This window comes from Pithys albifrons, chromosome 1 (assembly GCF_047495875.1).
Source record: "Pithys albifrons albifrons isolate INPA30051 chromosome 1, PitAlb_v1, whole genome shotgun sequence".
Classification (NCBI taxonomy): Eukaryota; Metazoa; Chordata; class Aves; order Passeriformes; family Thamnophilidae; genus Pithys; species Pithys albifrons.
In genome coordinates, this window is record NC_092458.1 from 7,833,743 (window position 1) to 7,852,964 (window position 19,222).

General features: G+C 39.4%; 1 protein-coding gene across 1 annotated transcript in view; it reads left to right on the forward strand.

The window, feature by feature from the left end:
• MAP3K15 (mitogen-activated protein kinase kinase kinase 15) overlaps positions 1-19,222 on the forward strand; it is an 88,322-nt gene that overhangs the window by 38,750 nt on the left and 30,350 nt on the right. Inside the window, exons 4-9 of the mRNA XM_071574147.1 lie at positions 2,931-3,124; positions 5,664-5,832; positions 7,136-7,242; positions 16,324-16,494; positions 17,544-17,656; positions 18,948-19,107. Coding sequence (XP_071430248.1) covers positions 2,931-3,124; positions 5,664-5,832; positions 7,136-7,242; positions 16,324-16,494; positions 17,544-17,656; positions 18,948-19,107 — 914 coding nt within the window. The remainder of the gene's footprint in view (positions 1-2,930; positions 3,125-5,663; positions 5,833-7,135; positions 7,243-16,323; positions 16,495-17,543; positions 17,657-18,947; positions 19,108-19,222) is intronic.

Consider the following 19,222-nt stretch of genomic DNA (forward strand, 5'->3'; position numbering starts at 1 on the left):
GGTGTTTTCCTGTGTGTTGTTCTGTTTCAATTTGGAGTAGGTTGCCAACCTCAAAGCTTTTCTTCGGGTTCAAGTCCCTCCTGAGTACCACAGTGGTAATCTAATAGGCAAAGTATGTATCACTTTAAATCTGCTTTCTCTTCAATAGATATGCCATAGTTTTACTGTGTTACTTGTAGAAATGTATAAGGGTAATTCAGGGATAGTGCTTAACAGGATCTTTCCTTCCTTGGTCCTTGCAAGCCAAATCCCAGGCATTTAGAATGTTTTTCTTGAGAGAATCTCTCTTCACAGTCTTTACGTTAAAATAGCACATATATTCAACTTAGAAGAGGAAATACTTTTTATAAGTTTATATTAGTCACCTGTATTGCAAGACAGATAGGAATGTGATGTCCCAGAAAACAATGTTGAAAACCATAATACTTGAGACAGCATTGAATTAAACTCCCTGAACACGCAGGAGTTTGTGGCTTATTTGAGTGAGTGCAGTTCATTTTCTGTTACCCTGTGTTTTCTTTCTAACTATTTTGTAAGGTAGGGTAAGGCACTCATTCCTGATACTTGAGTGAGTGGCAAAATTAATAGCATGGCTCAAGTAAAATAATTGGTTCTATTAGCTATGCTCTGAGAATGCAGACATTTTACTCAACATAATTGTATTTGGAAAAAAACACCTTTAATTCTGGTGTAGCATCTCTGTCACAAAGTGACAGTTGCACTGAAATAACTGTAGCAGTACAATTAAAACAACTGTTTCTGCTATTAAGGTCAACACTTCTAACAGTATTAGCAAAGTGTTTAGAAGAGTAATTTAAAACAAAAAACACTCTGTATTTGGATTGTGTTGGCCAGAGTCTAAAAATGGCCTCTGTGTGCCCCACTCTTTCAGCCCTTCAGCAAAGGCATGGCTCTGCTTAATTGCTTTAACCATTTTTCCTGAAGAACAGGTCACTCTCTCAGCTTACTTGCTATTGTTTCCTGGGTTGTTTTTTTAATGTTCTTAAACTTCTGTCTCTCTTTGTAGTAGATTTTAGAATGTTGTGATTGAATGCAGAAGTTCCATTGCAAATGAACTGGGCATACATTATTTGCTGAAAGATGACCTTTGAGAGGTTTTTTTTATTTCATTCTGCTTGGCTGTAGTTTGTAACTTAAACATTTCTCAAAATCAGACAATGAAAATAGCTTAGCTACTAATCTTGAAATGAACCAATTTATAAGCTATAAAGTTATAATTGTTACAGTTAAATAATAATTTATAGGTTATATATATGTATTTGCAGCTAGAATTGCTATATATGTTACTTCATTTATATCTAAGCCACTTACTCATTATCTTAAAAAGCAATAGTTGGTGCATGACAAGACTATTTTTCAAAATTGTTAACTTTTGTCAGAGACCAGCATCCTGAGTAGCAGATCAGAAGAAGCAAGGGTGATATTTTCAGCCATCTCTAACTCTTCTTAGCCTAAGAAAAGGAGATAGACTGGGTTTTTTACATAAGGAAGATAAGAAAGACTCTTTTAGAAAGGCCACACAGCAGAATTTATACACAAGCAACTTTTGCATTGCACCAAACTTAGTGTTTATTTGAATAAACCTGAACCTAAATTGTTTTAACATACTGGTGGTTTGGTTTGCTGTTTTTCTGAATTTTTTAGTAGTAAGTAGATATAACAATCCACAGATAATTACATTGTCCTGTAGGGTTTGTAAAGGAGGAATATGATTTGATCTTTATCTGTTAGAAAAATTTAAAAATCTAAGACTTCACAAACTCAGATCAGGAACAGGATGTATTGATGGGGTTTTTTGCCTGTATTTTTAGAAACTATGTGGCCTTCATTTTTAAGTTCCTTTGAGCAATTTATTTATCTTGTCTAGTTTATTAGTACAAATTAAAATGTTCATCTTCACGTCATTCTTTTCATTACCTCAGCATTCTCCTGTTTTTCAAGGTAACTTTGAATGGCTGGGCTCTTCTGCAGGCTTAGATGAAATGAAAAAATGAAAGGTGTGATTTTCCTGTACATGTTCAATGCCTCGACATCTCCAACATCGTGGTCGAAGGGCATTTAGTGGTAGCTGATGTGGTAGATGTTTTATGCTGATCTGTGCTGCAGTACTTCTGTCCAGTTACTCTGAAATGTAAAGATCACCTTTCCTCTAAACAGCAGAGAGTTGTCATAACTCAAATGGGATACAGCTGCTTCTACTAGCTGTGGAAAATTCACAGATTTTGAGATATTACTCAGGAGGTGGAGACTTTGAACTTGTTCGTTTTGGGCTCTGAAGGACATTTCCTGTGCCCTCTCCCATTTCAACACCTTGATCATGTTCACATGTTTTATGTAGCATGTTAAGGGTTTTTTGGATTTACTTCTAGAATTTTGTGTTACAAGTCCTACATGTATTTCCAAACATTTCCAACTTTCGGGTTTTGGTTGGTTCGGTGTTTGATGTAGCATGTAGCAAATGTTTTGTGGGCTCTGCTGGATTAAACATCTCAATAAAGTTCTTCCAGTGCCTCTGTTTCTGTATTTGTCTCTTTATGGGGAGCTCTGCATCATATCTTTCCTAGCACAGTGAGCTTAGAGGATGCAAGTACCCCTCTGACCCCAAAGATCTGGGAACAGAAGGTCAACTGGTAACTGTCAGACCCCATTAGGGGCCATACATTAAAAAAAAGGAACAGTTTTGTTGTATTGTCTCAACAAACCTGGACCCTTATTCATCACCCTTGTAACTCTTCTACAGAAATTTTCTTGAATTTAATGCTTGCAAATCTGGTGTTAAACAGTACACTAAAACTCATAGTACATAGCAATACTCTAGTTTGTTTTTTCTGGCAGCAAAAGATTCTGTGTATACACAAGTGTACTTCCACTTCCATTTGTTTTCTAAACTCTGCCTGTTTTTATTTCAGGCTTCCAGTGGCAACTATTATTTTATCCCATACATTGTCACACCTTGTGCTGACTACTTTTGCTGTGAAAGTGATGCCCAACGAAGAGCTTCTGAGTACATGCAGCCCAGCTGGGACAACATCCTGGGGCCACTTTGTGTCCCACTGGTGGACAAGTTTCTCAGCCTTCTCAAGGATGTTCATGTTACATCATGGTAATGTTACAACACCTACGCTTCCAGAACCTTTGGTAGTCTCTCTTTAATGTTTTGGAAAAAAAGCATGCAGAATTTCTAGTAGCATTGATTTTTTATTTTTTCACTGCACTTAATACAGTGGTAAAAGAAGCTGCTAACTTTACTGCTTTCTGTATTCCTGTCCTGCAGCTGTTGCAGTTAACTTACCATGTTATGCTAGAATTTGATTTATGGTTACTTTCCAATAAGCACAGGCAGTCCATGGGTAAGATAAAGTGCTTAAGTTTAAATTACAGTGCATAAGGTTGTAATAGGAGATAAGATCATAGCTTCTTTATGGAGCTCAAAGCCAAACACTGTCCTTTTCTGTCACCAAATAAATATATATATGGCAGCAATGGGCAAGCAAATTAAGTTTCAGGGTTTGGTTTTATTTTTAAATAGTGACCTTTTGGTATCACCAAATAAACAGGATATTGTTTAGCTGCTTCTTCAGGGGACTTGGAGTTTTGAGAACTGGAGCTGAAGAAGGAGGTCTGTCTTTCTGAATGGCTCACCTTGTACTCTGCAGCTAGTCTTGTTGTGTATATATTTCTGGAAAACCAACTGGGGGAGACTGAGCTTCGAAGATTTTATTTTTCCTAGTGTCTGAAGCATGAGGTAGCACTGAGAGCCCTCAGATTTCTTTCTGTTTCCCCATTTCCATCTCATCCAAGTGAAAGGGTTGCCTAAAAACCTCCTTTTCTCATGTTGTCCCACCCTTGGGATCCCGTGGATGGTCCTGCTGTGATATCTCACCCTGAAAACGAGGGAAGCACCCAAGATTCCTAGATGCTTGTGGTTGAAAGGAATGACCAAAGTCAGAGGGTCTGCAAAAGCTTGTGAAATTCTATTAGTAAACTACACACTTGGCATGGTAATTGGTATGTTAGTCCCTGACCTCCCTAGTATAAGCACATGGGAGTGGGTTTTGGATAAAGGGGTGGGGTGAAAGGGAAGAGAGAAAGAACAGGAAAGAGAAGAAAAGAGAGATCACCTGTCCTGGCTCCAGCTGTCCAAAGCAGCTTTGTCTCTGACAGTTACCACCAGGGCTGTGGGTTATTTTGGTTTAATAATTGTGTTGTGAAGTCCTACAGTAAAATTTCTTTTCTCTCTCCCCTTTTCAGACTGAAGTGCCTGAAAGAGGCTTTTGCACACCTACACAATTAGACACTGTTGTGGTAGATGCCTATGAAGAGGCAGATGTAGTTAGATGATACCTCATTCCTGGCAAAAATGTGAATAAACTAGAAGAGGTTAAGTGTTTCATCATTCTTGAAAATGAGACTCTCATTCCTAAGTCATTTGGTTACTTTTGGAAAGCTTTAGCCAGTATCACCCTTCAGTTTGGTTAACACAAGAAGGGCTAATTATCATTAGCCTGGTAGACAGCAACGTTGGATAGAAACTTGAGGTTGGAAACCTCCACTGACAGTAAAGCAACTATTGAGGGCCTTCCAGTAGTGCTTATTGTGACCTCATCGCTCTGATTATAAACATATCTTTTATGTTGTATTGAGATACAACATGTATTAGGCAGAGAGCCTAATTTCCTTTGCTATGTGTAGGGCTTATGCTAAGCAAAGTTTAATGCTTTGCAAAACTTACTTGTAAACAAAGTGATTGTATGTGCTTGAGTACCTGCCATCTGCTAACTTCTGGACTATAGACTCCCCAGCCTGCTCCAGGTAAACCTCACAGAATCACTGAGTCAATTAGGTTGGAAAAGACATCTGAGATTGAGCCCAACCTATGACCAAACACCACCTTGTCAACCAGACCGTGACACTCAGGGCCACATCCAGTCTTTTCTTAAACACCTCCAGGGGCAGTGACTCCACCACCTCCCTGGGCAGCCCATTCCAAAGGCCAGTCACTCTTTCTGTGAAGAACTTACCGCTAAGTAGCTTATCCAGGCCATTTCTACCTGTTGCACTGGTAATATATATACAATTATTTATTTTACAGAAGCTGTGATGTTGCACTGCACATTGATGTTAGTGTAAATAAGATGCTCTTTTGTAGATCCCGCCCACATTATGTGTTATGTTCATCAAAGACATTGCAACTAAATCAGCTTTTGGTGGTTTGCTTTTGTTTTAGTTTCTTTGTTTGAAAGCCTCTTTCCTTCTTTCACAATAAAATAACACCTCCTCTTTATATCACACTGGTCTTTCCTCTCTGTGTCACTTTATTATCCCAATTGCTGCCTTCTTTATGATACCATTTCTGTCATGGTCAGTAATGGAGCAAAGAAATACCCCAGTTTTCCTGTGTTGAAAAGATCATCACACAATCCTGGTTATGAACATATTGATAGAGAGCCCCACAGTCTGAGGTGGGGCAAGCTGGAATATTTTTAATTAGTTAATGAAAAGTCTGAAAACATTTGATGTGCACCTTACTCTCAGGAAATGGTACATTTTATAAGAAATTATACTTTTTATTAGAAATATAGCCATGTTTGATAAGAAATACCTAACAGTCTTCTTCCCATATGTGTCTTTTATTTCTGTAGTACCTATTACAAAGAAACACTGCTAAATGACATCAGGAAAGCTAGAGAGAAGTACCAAGGAGATGAACTGGCAAAGGAGCTGGCCAGAATTAAGCTTCGTATGGATAATACTGAAGTGCTGACTTCTGACATTGTCATAAACCTGCTGCTTTCTTACAGGGATATTCAGGTCAGTGCCTAAACACTAAGGAAGATTATTTTACCATGGAATTTTGGCTTTTGTTTGTTCTTCTGTTCTTCAGTGTTTGTTAAACAGTGATTCAAAGCTGACACTCAGTTGGCACTATGCTTACATCGTTTACCAGTCGGACTTGTCTGTTGAGCAACTTAGGGGCTAGAGACTCTTACTGATTTTGCCTATGAACAAAAGACACAGATTAGGTGACTTCACAACTTCTCTTCCATTGTTTTCAGTAATCTCTAACCTCCTTAAAAAATAATGGAAAAGAAAAAATTCCCTACCAAAGCAAGATTCTTGCTTTGCCATTCCTTGCCTTTTCTCCCTCCCCACCAAAGTCAGATGTATTTAGAAATTAAGAAAATGCATTTTTTGTGACCATTATATTGGCCAGAGATTCCCAAATTGAGAATTATAACTAAAAAACCATTAATGTACTTTTAAAATAGAACTGCATCTTTGTTTTATCGTTTTTATTTTTTACATAAGTTCTGCTTTTGCTCAACCACAGTCTGTGTGCTGTCTTTCCAAACTTAGTTTGTATGTTTGACATAGCTTTTAAAATACAGTTTCAACCACTCTACAGAATTTTTTTCTCCATGACGAGCTAAGTTGGTTATTTCATAAGTATAAATGGGTTGTAAGAGCAGTGAGTGACCACATCATCTGACATTACCCAACTTTCTGTTCTGAGATGCATGTTTTCCTACAGCCCTTCATCCAACTTCATTTTGATGTCTCTGGTGATCATTTGCTCTCTTTTGAAAGGTCTGCCTTCAGAAATGTACTCATCTCAAATCGTGGTTTGAACAAACAGATGGAGTAATGTGAGGCCATTTGAGGTGTCAGTGAACTGGCCTCTTCAGCAGTGTGTGTGTGGGTTACCCCTGAAAAGCCAAAATGAGTGCACAAGTGGGTGATGTACTGCAGAATGAACTGTGCTTGAGTCTGCAGTGACCTGATGAAAAGTCATTCATCAGTAGTCCTTAATTAGGCCTGAAAGAGCCAGACTCATCACCTCTTCTTCCTGGTGCTGGCTGTGTAATCAATCAAACTGGCGAGAGGCATTCAGTAATTTGGGCACTGGCATTGTGGTGAGGAAGAGGCAAGCACTGACATGGACAGGCAAAATGCTTGTCCATCCCTATGCAGAATTTGTAGCTGTTTCACTGACTTTTTTAGGTACAGTCACCTGAGAAACTGTCTAGCAATTATGATATATTTTAGCCTAGTGATGCTTTCCTCTGCTTTCAGTGTCTTCTACTTTGATTGTTTTTATTTTATTTCATACTAGGACTATGATGCTATGGTGAAGCTGGTAGAAACGCTGGAGATGCTTCCTACCTGTGATCTGGCTGATCAACACAACATCAAATTTCATTATGCTTTTGCGTTGAATCGGTAAGGATGATTGATATAAAAATAAAGAACTATGTTTACATTTAATATTCCATTAATTTCAGCATACAGAACAGCATTAATTTGGCTCAGTACAACTGATTGAGCCTACCAGTAGCAAAACACATTATATGCAAAACAGAATTAGCAGCTGTCTCTGACCCTGCAGAATGTTAATGTGTGCTTAATTTCATTAAGAAGTATACCAGAACAGTGATCATAATCAACAGAGAAAGTAATTAGTTTATATCCTCTTGGACTCTCTAACTGAATTCTATTGGCAGTTAATCTCACTTAGCATTGTCAAGTCAGAGTTATTCCAGTGCTGCACAGAGGCAGCAGGTGAGGGGCACAGAATTGAGGCTTCTGGGTACCTCATGGCTCTGCTGGTACACCAGGTGGACACAAGCCCAGTCTGAGCCACAGCTGTGTGTGGGTCCGGGTTAATGAGTCATGCTGTGGTAAGGGACAGGGTTGTTTTACTTTAGACTCAGTCCCATTCCAGCCTAGCTGCATGTCATCTGGCTCAGAACCAGCCTAGGCTTGGATCATGAGGAAAGCAAGCCTGGCCCTGCCTGCCGAGTGCAGTGCAGAAATGTACTAAAGCACTTACTGTTATCATATGTGGGGAATGCAGACATTTCATGCTGATTTCTGATTCCCTGATTCACATGGCGGGTTTTTAAGCCCAGCCCTTCTTCCTCTTTGGTTTCCTTTTCAGAGCAGACCATTGAGAATGTCATTTATCATCTCTCACGTCTAATATCAGAGGCTAATAATGGATGTTTGCAATGACAGGCTTGTGCTTGCTTCCACATTTGGACTATGTAACTCATCACCCTCCTGGATGCTTGTTTAGAAGTCCTAAGGAACAAAAGGCCATTCCTTTTTCCAGTATCTTAAGCTAATTAATTTGGATGTGACACACAAACAAAGCAGAGTGTGCTCTCCCCTGTACAGACTTGGACTGGTTTAAGGCATTGTTCCTTGTTACCTCCTAGCTGAGATTTAAGTCTGATTATATCTTAACTTAGGCATAGAATGGGACACATCTTTAGGTATAAGAATATGCCTCATGAATGTTTTCTATATTTGTATTCACAGCTTTGGTATGAAGTAAGATGCTGTGTAATCAGTTGAGGGCTGGGCTGGGTGTTTCAGGTGTTGGTGGCTGTTTGTTGCAGTCTGTGGGTACACCTTGCCTGGGAGGAAGGCACTGTGTAAGGACTATTTTCTAATTGGCCTCATTTGCCTTGACTGCAGCTGCCAAGTTCTGGAAGCTTGCAAAGAAACCAGAGGGTATGCCAATTGTGTTCAAAACAGTAGATTTTAAACCCAAACCCAGCCCTGGTGTGAGGCCAGAGCTGTGAAGACTTCAGTGTCTTTTCAAGGCAGTTCTGTCTTCCCTCATATTAAAGATGAGGACAGCTACAATCACTATCATTTAACTCAGCATGCTGTGTTTTAACAAGCAAAATACAGTAATATAAAAAGGCAATTAGCAAGGGAAGGACATAACAGGGTGCAAGTAGAAAATCACTAGTAATTGTGAATAATAGCAGCCATAGGAAATTATTCCCACTGATAAACACTGGGGTATTTAAAATGTTCTGTTCTGTGATTACTCAGATTTGGTAAAAAACACATTGTGGGGCTTCTCATTTTATATGACTGGCTTGCATGAAGCACATGAAGTGTGTATGAGGAGGAGGAAAAAAGCAAAAAAACTGATTGTTTTTTGTTATATTTATCTGGAGGCTTGCAAATTTAGTTCTTGCCTCAAAGCCCAATTTAGGGTCTTGTTTTCCTCATTCAGTATTTCTGATATTGAAGGTTCTACAATCAAATTGCACCCTCAGTGAAAAATGTGTCTTCACTCAAAAATTACTTTGTGGTTTTAAATGAGAATGCAAGTGCAAAAACTAATTAAAATTAGTTTATTATTAATTACATCTCATTAATGGAAACAAAGGTATTGTGCATGATGATAATTGAACACAGTAACATATATGAAACCCAGTCACTTTATGAAAGGTGATATTTAAACTGAGTTGTCTCCCTGACGCTTCTACAATGTGACTGTGAGATAGGGGTTTTTTTAATTATTGATAGCCACTTCAAGGCTAAAATCAGAAGATAAACATGATTCATATAGAAATAGAGTGGTTACACCTTTTCAGTATTTGTATGGGAAACATTTTCAGAATTGCTTGTTATGGTTTGATTCATCCCCCCGTGCATTTCTCTCCAAGAAATCTGATTGCTTATAGAGGACTTAAAAATAATCAAAGGAATAAGCCAACATGAAATATAAAGGAAACAAAGGTGGCTTCCCTTCACTGAGTACTTTTCATTGATATAAGAGTTTTCTATAGAATATAGTCTTCTCAAGATAAATGATGGAAACAAACCATACAGAGGAACATGTGAACAAAAAGCTGAAGAATTTATACCAGCAGTTACCTACAGAGTGAGCTAATTCTTGTTCTAGTGAAATCCATGGTGTTTCCACTAACTTTGTTAGACAGAGGCTTGGTTCACTGAGCGTAATTCTGTCTCTGTAGCCATGCCAATCCTTTAAAGCTGGTAAAAACAGCCTGTGAAGCAGGAAGAGTTTTTGTTTTAGGGATATTTAAAACTAGGCCTCCTTATAATGACTGAATGGAGAGAAGGATTCAGAGGAGAAAATGGACTTGAGAGGGAAGAAAGAAGCCATGAAATCAAGAAGAAAGGGAAGAAAAAGAGAGACTTTTGTTTTTACTGTGTGTTCCAGGGGCTATTCCAGATGAGAGACTGTAATAGGCTATGATTTCTCAATGATGTTTGAGAGCTGGGAGAGGGAGACAGCGTAAGGATGGCCATACTGGCTCAAGTCATAGTTCCTTCTAGCCTAGATTCTTATCTCGTGAGAGTGGTCAATAGCACATAACAGGGGAACAGCATGAAGACAGGAAAATGCATAGTGGCAAATCTCTCTTAGTATTCCCACTGCTTTCACACAGTGGCTCAGCAACTTTCAGAGACAGGAGTGGTAAGTTTTGTGCTTGTCAAGAAAATTTGGAAAGGGAAGAACAAGATAGATTTGTAAAGAGATTCTGATTTCTGCAAATGGTGTTTGGTTGCTGGTTTTGTAACCTCTCTTCATTCGTTAAAATAATTCAACACACTGAAGCAAAATCAGCTGTGGGAGTAGAGGATGGAGACAGGACTAACCTGTGGAGGGAGTGTTCCTGGTGCCATTAGGAATTTCACTTTGGCAGAATCACAGCTGCCTTAAATCTCAGTGTCTATAGAGGATACTGTGCGTGTAACACAAGGAAAGAGCATGAGCACATCCTTTAGGACTTGGTGCTTTGTGGTGCAGTTGTTCTCCATGGAAACAAGGAAACATCTCGGCAGCAGAGGGTACCTCTGGACTTCAAAGTCCAATATACGGTTCTGGTGACTGAAGTCATCAAGTTGGAACAGCAGCTTGTTTTCGGAGGGAGAGCAGAGCATGGAGAAGCAGGGATGGGGCAGGAGCAGGAAGACATGGAAAACATCCTGTAATGACTGAGGTAGAAAGTTATTTAATGTATTGTGTTTTTTGGAAGAATCAATATTGCTCATTTTACAGCTTGTCCCTTGGCTTCAGAGCAAAGTGTTAGAGCTGAATACCCCTCACTGTAAGAACGTTTGACTCCAACCTTAGGCTAGGACAGGATATGACAATGGGATGGAATGGTGTCGCAGGTTTGGCCTGGCTGTTGCCAATCCTGGACTGGCCCCCCTTTCCCCTCCCAGAACTTTCCCAGCAAAGGAAGGAAAAAAAACTACTGAAAAGAAACGCACTCTAAAGAAACTGAACTGAATAAAAAGAATAAATTATATTTTCTAACATTCACAAACCACACTGTATACACAATACATAGGATCCCACCCCCAGGGGAGAGGGGAAGGGAGAAAAGGGGATTGATTAGCCGGAAAATAGGGAAGACACCAACCCAACCTAAAGAAACCGAATGAATCAAAACAAACACAATTAAAAACCTCAAGGAAGGGGAACAAATATGAAACAATCTCACCCAGGACAGGAGAACCACGAACAACCCGAGGGACCAGGCTCCAACCACCTCCCACCAGCACCTCAGCCAAGGAAGGGAAGTACAAAAAAAACCACTCCCCCACTGCTACCTGCAAGACACATGTGGAATACTTGTAACTTCCTTAGATACAATGGATACTGAGGAAGCCATGGGTCAAACCATTACAAATGGAGAGCAGCAAATTAGAACATTGTGTTACAAAACTGAAGTTGCACAGTAACTTGATCATACCTCAGTTCTGCTTGTTTGGTATATGTATTTATATGCACATGCTTAAAAATTTATATTTATTCTGTGCTGAGCTGTTTTCATCAGGTTTGTAGCCCTACAAAGTGATTCAGAGAGGTAGAGGAGGAGTGGATAGTTGGGCAGGTCAGGGAGACAGATGAAAGAGGCTTCTGTGGATCAGGGAAGGGAGAAGACTGCTGTGATGGAAGGCACATGGTAGAGTGAACAAACAGATAAATCGTGTGGCACCACTTCAGTGAGCAAACTAGCAAATGGACAAGGGAATCAGTGAGCAGTTTCTGGAGGATATGAGCTGTCAGGCAAAACTAACCTGGCAGCAGAACACAGACTAATTTAGAGGCTACAAAGATGCCCAGTGGCACAACTGGTTTTTTTAAGGGAAAAAATCTCTACATAGTCATTTTTGTCTGAAAAACCTTTGTTTATTGAAGTTTTCTTCGTATGAAAACTGTTCCATATCATTGATCGCTCCCTCCATGGAAATTGTTTTCCCTAACCCTAACAGTTCAGTTCCTTTAAAAAAAACCTTAAAACTGTACACAGTACTGAAGATCAGTGTGCTGAGTATTTGCAAAAGACATCATGATGGTTTTAATTTTGACTCTGTTAATTTCCTTTTAATTCCCAGCATTTTCCCTGGGGGAATGTTGGCAAAATTTTATTGAGCACTGGGATATTTTCATAATTGCCCTAGATTTTAGAAGTGACTTGCAGATCTCTTTTTTCACTGCCAGTAGCTTTTGCAGTTATCATGTTTAGATAATTTGGACTGATTTTCTGTTTGGTTTCTGTGCAAGTTTTCACAAGGCAAGGTTTGTAGAGAGAGAACTGAAAACACGCTAACAAATCAGTGAGGAAAAAAATAGTACTACAAGCAGTTCTCCCAGGGCATGTGCTTTGTTTTAAAACAGTTTCTAAATAAATTGTGGTTGTGATCTTTTTTTTCCCCTCCAGCTCTTTGACCCTTAAATTATATTTTTAAAGGTAAAACCATATTTTGAAAGAATTTTCAGATTGTGATTAGTGATTTTAAAAACTGCTCCCCCAAACCCAAATAACCTGTGAAGTGTAGCTGATACCTTGGCTGGGTGTGTATGCAGCAGACTTTTTAAGGTAGGATGCATCTTATCCCAGATGTGGAGGGGCCAACAGATTGTATGTTGAAGAGCACCATTGAAAAATGCCTATTTGAGAATTATATTTCATTTCTCAAGTGAATTGTTTGTGTCTTACCATGAGGGACATCTGTATTTCAGTGCAAGCTGCCGGTAACCAAGGAGCAGTAAAATGAACTGGTGAGGCCCTTTCTGTCGTAGTTTGCTGGGATTCTCCTCTGGCTCATAAAATCTCTCATTCAGGGGATTTTCTTTGCAGAATCAGTCGTGCCTGATGCCCCAATTCACTCCATAAAGAGGATATTTTCTGCCTGCTTTCTCATGCCTGTTCATCATAATATGCAGTAATTCAGCAGTGCCTGTTCAGAGGGGTTGTGGCATCTCCATCCTTGGAGGTTTAATTGATTCAGCTTTTCAGACAAAGCCAAGGCTGCCATGGTCTAGTTCTGGGAGATGGATTTGCTCTGATAAGGACATTCTGTGAGAGGACCTCCAGAAGTCCCCTCTGACATGCATTTTGTGATTTTCTCTACTGTGGCTTTAAATGGGGACTGGGGAAACCGGGAAAGTTAATATAGTTGAGATTAGGTGAAAAAAACAGAAGTCAGTGCTACAGCCTGAAGGGTTTAAGGTAATCTCTTCTACTCTACTGATAATACCACAGACCTATTTCAAGTCACCTTGAAACAAATTATAAGCTGTCAGCCATAAAGTATGGAGTCTGAAATAAGAAATGAAAATCTGTCTTGGTCCAGCGTAACATGTTCTGCATATAATCCAAAAGTGTGTTTTCATAGTGACTTAGAGAATTTGCTGATTGTATAAATTGTGTGGTGGTCTTTTTTTTTTCCTTGGTTCAGCCTCTCTTTTTAGGACTTAGGAGGTGATACCTGATCCTAAATTTTTAAACTGTTGTAATTGGTGTGTTGAGGTTTTCTTGGAATTTTGATGCTGTGAAAAGCAGATACCTAAAACTGATTAAGATACCTTAACTGATTTTTGTTTAATAATATCCTGTTAGAGAAGTGTGTACTTGCCATATGCTCAATTTTGGGGAGTTACTTATTTTTGATGATAATTTTTCCTTATCTTATATGAGAGATAGAAGTCTTTAATTTTGAGTCCCCTAGTACACTGTTTATTTAGGGCTTGTTTTTTCTTTGAAATGCTCCTGCTGTGGTATTTGGTGTGTACTGGTTCATCCTTTGATGACCAGAGATGCTAATCTGTATGGTGTTCTGTTTTAAGCAGTCTTGCTTTGTGCATTGTATTATTTTCTTTAAATTTATGCTTTTCTCAATCAGTACAGAGCACCTCTTTGCGTTAACAATAAACCTGTTTTCATACAAGACAGAGTTGAATCACAGTTTGTCTTGAGCATGAAGCAGTGATTTTTAGATTTTCCATACTGAAGTGCTCTAATTTAGTTATTAGGTATGCATTGCTTTTATTTTCAGCAAAACCTCTTAACCCATGCCAACTTCTGTGACTACGTTACACATGACCAAGGAGATGCTGGACTTTCATTGAAGGGTCTAATTTTGTTTGAAGCTCTGTTTACTCAACTTCTTCTGTCTTCATATTAACAGCGGTGAAACTCATGTACTCGTGGTGAAAGAACCTGCTTTGTTCAGAGCAGGTGTGGTTAGAGCCCGGTGACCTGTGCTGTGGATTTACCCCCATGCTTTTAAACTTAGAATCACAGAATCATTGAATCGATTGGGTTGGAAAAGACCTCAGAGATCATCAAGTCCAACCCTCGGTCCAACTCCAGTCCCTTTACCAGATCATGGCACTCAGTGCTGTGTCCAATCTCAATTTAAAAACCTCCAGGGATGGTGAATCCACCCCCTCTCTGGGCAGCCCATTCCAATGCCTGATTACTCTCTCTGGAAAGAATTTTTTTCTGCTCTCCAACGTCAATTTCCCCTGGCAGAGCTTTAGCCCATCATGCCCCCTTGTCCTGTTGCTGAGTGCCTGGGAGGAGACCAACTCCCACCTGGCTAGAACTTCCCTTCAGGGAATTCTAGACAGTGCTGAAGTCACCTCTGAGCCTCCTCTTTTCCAGGCTGAACACCCCCAGCTCCCTCAGCCTCTCCCCATATAGGACTTTTGCTCCAGTCCCTTCACCAGCCTTGTTGCCCTTATCTGGACCTGCTCCAGCACCTCAGTATCTTTCCTGAGCGGAGGGGCCCAGAACTGAACACAATACTCAAGGTGTGGCCTCACCAACACAGAGTACAGGGGAAGGATCACTTCTGTTTATTTGTTGTAAAACTCAAAAATTATACTAACTTTTGTGTGCTCATTAGAGAAGACTGATATTAATTTCAGAACAGTTAATCTGAAAGAAAAATACTTTAAAAAATATTTGAGTACTTGCTGTGAAAGTTTATGCTCTGCCAGTGACATCAAAGGCAGGATAAAGCCTGCACAAGTAGCTACAAATCTGTTTAATCTTATTAGATGTTCTCCATCACATAACATACACAGAAGCCTGAATTTTGCCACAGATGTTGTTACTGGTCTTACTGCATCAGCTGGTTACCTAAAGAACTGAGCCACTTTACTATAAATATTATTCCTTTTGGAGCATGCAAGTAATGAATTTAGCAGAAACCATTTTCTGCTACTGGTATTGCTGTCAAAGTAGTCATAGTTCTTGTAAGCCTGTTCATGGATACCTAGGTAGGAATTGGAAAATTGTGAACAGTTCTGAAAAGGGGTTGGTAAATATTATAAATCTCTCTAGTGATTAAAAGAAGTTTTGAAGAGGCTATTAAACTCTTAAGCTGTGTTTGCATTACTCTTGCAAATAGACATTTTTATTTGTTCTAAGTGACTTTTTGCAGTAAATATTGAATTCTAACTTAGAAAAACAGCAAAGTGAATGGAGGTGAAAATTCTGATTATTTAATAATAATAAGGAATGGAAATGTTATTTAATCACTGTTTTCTTACTGATAAAGTTGTTAAATATTTTCCCAAAGAAGCTGTATTACAGTGGTTTGTTTGCCAAATCTTTTTCTACTCTGAATAATTATGATAAAGAAAGAAATACAGTTCAGTTTTGCCCTTTTATTCTTGTAGTTCCAAGGCTCAATATTGAGCTGCGTTCTTTTGGCTAAAATTGAATTGATGAGGCTTCTCCTGCACTTAATTGGTATTTCCTGATATTCTTTCTGGATCAGTATTACAAATCTTGGACATAGGTGAATGATCTGTCTGGTTGAATGCTTAAAATGGCCCTTTTTGTTAAGTATATTGTCAGGAATGAACACTAAACCAGCTCTTGTTTCTCTTTGCAGGATGTGCAGGGTCTGTCTGCTTATGTGGGAAGGAATCAAGTTAGATGGCAGATTTTTCTCATAGAGGAGTTCTGGGCTTAAATCAGTTCTTACATAAGCTGGAAGTAAAGCCCCATGATAGGAGAATACATTTCATTTTTAGAAGTCAACCAGGGGAATACATTTCATTTTTAGCAACCGGCAGTCACACATCAGTCTAAATAAACTCAAGTCTGTATATAGTAATGAAGGGTGGGTTGTGGGATAGATGAGGGATAATGTTATTCCCCAATCTTGCAGTTACTGTTTGAGACCTGAACTCATTTTATTCTCTGTATTTGATTTCAGGAGAAATAATGCAGGTGACAGAGAAAAGGCACTACAAGTTATGCTTCAAGTCCTGCAGACGTGTGATCACCCTGCTCCAGACATGTTTTGCTTATGTGGAAGAATCTACAAGGATAAGTTTCTTGATTCTGACTGCAAAGATACCAATAGTCGAGATCATGCCATTGAATGGTAACAGAAAAAAATCCTACAAAAAATCTATTTAAAAATGTTTTCAGACTTTTAGTTCTGGTTTTGAAAAGCAGGGCTGTAATAATTTGATCAGTTGTCCTACTTATCAGGGTCCTATTTGAGTAATTGGTTTACTGAGCACTAGATCTTTGGATATGTATTTCCTTGCTTCTGTTTATAAACTATCATGGGTATAAAATGGTGCACTTAATTTATTGGGGTGATGATGATTCACCTGTGCCTTCATAGAGAATATATACAATTAGTCTGCTTCAAGGCCAAAATGAAGTAGGAGTGAGATCATGGAATTTATATTGGTCCTCTGTGCAAGGGTGGTTTCCATGCTGGATCCCCAGGAAATGCAGTGTCTTACTGTATAAGGAAAAGTATTGATAAACTGTAATATGAATTTTCTTAAGACAGTAAGGCATTCATGTGCACACAGACTCTCACTGACACAGTGTTCACTTAGGTATGTTTGTGTCCTCATATAATCTGTTGCTGAGTACAATAATGTTAGCAGTGTGGGGTTGTACTGTAACTGTGAAATATTCCCCTTTCTCTCTCTTTTCCCCTCCATGCAACACAAATGGATAGTAGTGAACTTAAAGCTTCAGGTGGATTTCTTCATCCTGCACCAGCTGATGCCGTGCATTCAGCCTTGGTCAGCTGTATCTCAGTCACTTTTAATGAATGTGAAGCTTTAAAACAAAGGCTGTGGAATCCTTTTTTTAAAAGTTGCGCTGAAGACTAATGTTTCTGATATAAATAATATAATAAAATTGGGTTCTATTGAATTTAAGTGTTTTGTAGTAACCCATTCATTTTGCTTACACAAGCTGACAGGACATAAAGCTAAGGAGATGTTTTTCTTTCTTGCCCTAAGATGAAAAGCTGCTTTCTTTGAAGTGTGCTTTACAGAATGCCATTGATGCCATCTAGCCATATAAGCCTTACACTAAATTAATAGCTTAAAATACCCACCAAAGCTGTGCAGTATTTCAGTTCTTCTGAACAGTGAGGTGTGAGTTCTCAACTCTTCTCTGCAGGTATCGCAAAGGATTTGAACTCCAGTCAACTCTATATTCTGGAATTAACCTTGCAGTTTTGCTGCTTGTTGCAGGACAACAGTTTGAAAGCTCAATGGAACTGAGAAAAATAGGTAAATATCCACATTTGTCCACAGACAAGTTTTCTGCCTCTCTCCCTATGAAGAAAACATATTTATATCGATGGGTTGCATAGAGGGAAAGGTGGTTCAGGCTTTTTAGTGGTGGGTCCTGGGTGGCAGTCCAAAACACAAGGACCTTCAAGGACCATTTTACTTTTTGTTGCCTTGGAACAGCAACATGGCCCATCTAAATGGTCCCTAAGATGGGAGAAGAACAGAGAAGGACCAAATTCAGCACCATCCATGAACTGCTTTTACTGCACCACCAAGGTTATCCCATTGCATAGCCAGGTGGGGGCTGGTCTCTTCTCCCAGGCACTCAGCAACAGGACAAGGGGGCACGGGCTCAAGCTCTGCCAGGGGAAATTGAAGTTGGAGATCAGAAAAAAATTCTTTCCAGAGAGAGTAATCAGGCATTGGAATGGGCTGCCCAGAGAGGTGGTGGATTCACCATCCCTGGAGGTTTTTAAACTGAGATTGGACGTGGCACTGGGTGCCATGATCTGGTAAAGGGACTGGAGTTGGACCAGGGGTTGGACTTGATGATCTCGGAGGTCTTTTCCAACCCAATCGATTCTGCGATTCTAAGAGACAGTATGGCCCAGGACTCCTCAGGGATGCCAAGGAAGGCTCCACAGGGTTTCTTTTGTCACTAAATCAAGAGATCCATAGGAAGTATCACCTGGAAGAATCCACCAGGACAGTTACTCGTTGTCTGCCTGTAGTCACATCTTCCATGTATATGCTGACTGAAGCACAGCACTGTACATCTACAAAGAAATCACGTGACAGAAACAGATACACAGTTCTTCTGAGGAAGATGATATTTGAACATTTTATTTGGAATCAGATCCTGTCTGAAATGCATATTTCAACCGTAGAGATTAAGAATACAAAGGTGGCTTTAAATCATTTCCCTGACCTTACTCTGGGATGAACTTGTGTAAACCTCTAGCCATGGGTCTCTTGCAGTAGGTGCAGCTCTTGAGGGCACAGATTTGTGCACCTTACACTGAGAATCAGGAGGCAGATAGCACATGAGGTTTTTTAACACTGTGTGTGGGAGGAGTTCTGACTGTCTGAACTGTACTGGGGTTGTTATTTTCAGATCCATCCTCTGTGTTGGCCAATCTTGTTTTCTGGGGAAAACTCGCTCCACTTTATTTTCATCAGTACTGCTTAATCAAGTCTTAAATTATTCTTTGATTGATAGACATCAGTAAAAACCACTATTTAGTGTCTTACTGATAGAAAAACATGGTTTTTAATTGAAATTTTACAGGTGTACGTTTAAACAGTTTATTGGGAAGAAAAGGAAGCCTAGAAAAAATGAACAATTACTGGGATGTGGGACAGTTCTTCAGTGTGAGCATGCTGGCTAATGATGTTGGTAAAGCAGTACAAGCAGCAGAGAAACTTTTTAAGCTGAAACCTCCAGTGTGGTATGTGGTAGAAGGCTGTAGCTCAAGTACACAGCTCTGGGGAAATACACAAATTTGAAAAGCATTGCAGTCATACATATAACTGGATTTTTCCATCATAGATTGTTTGTAACTC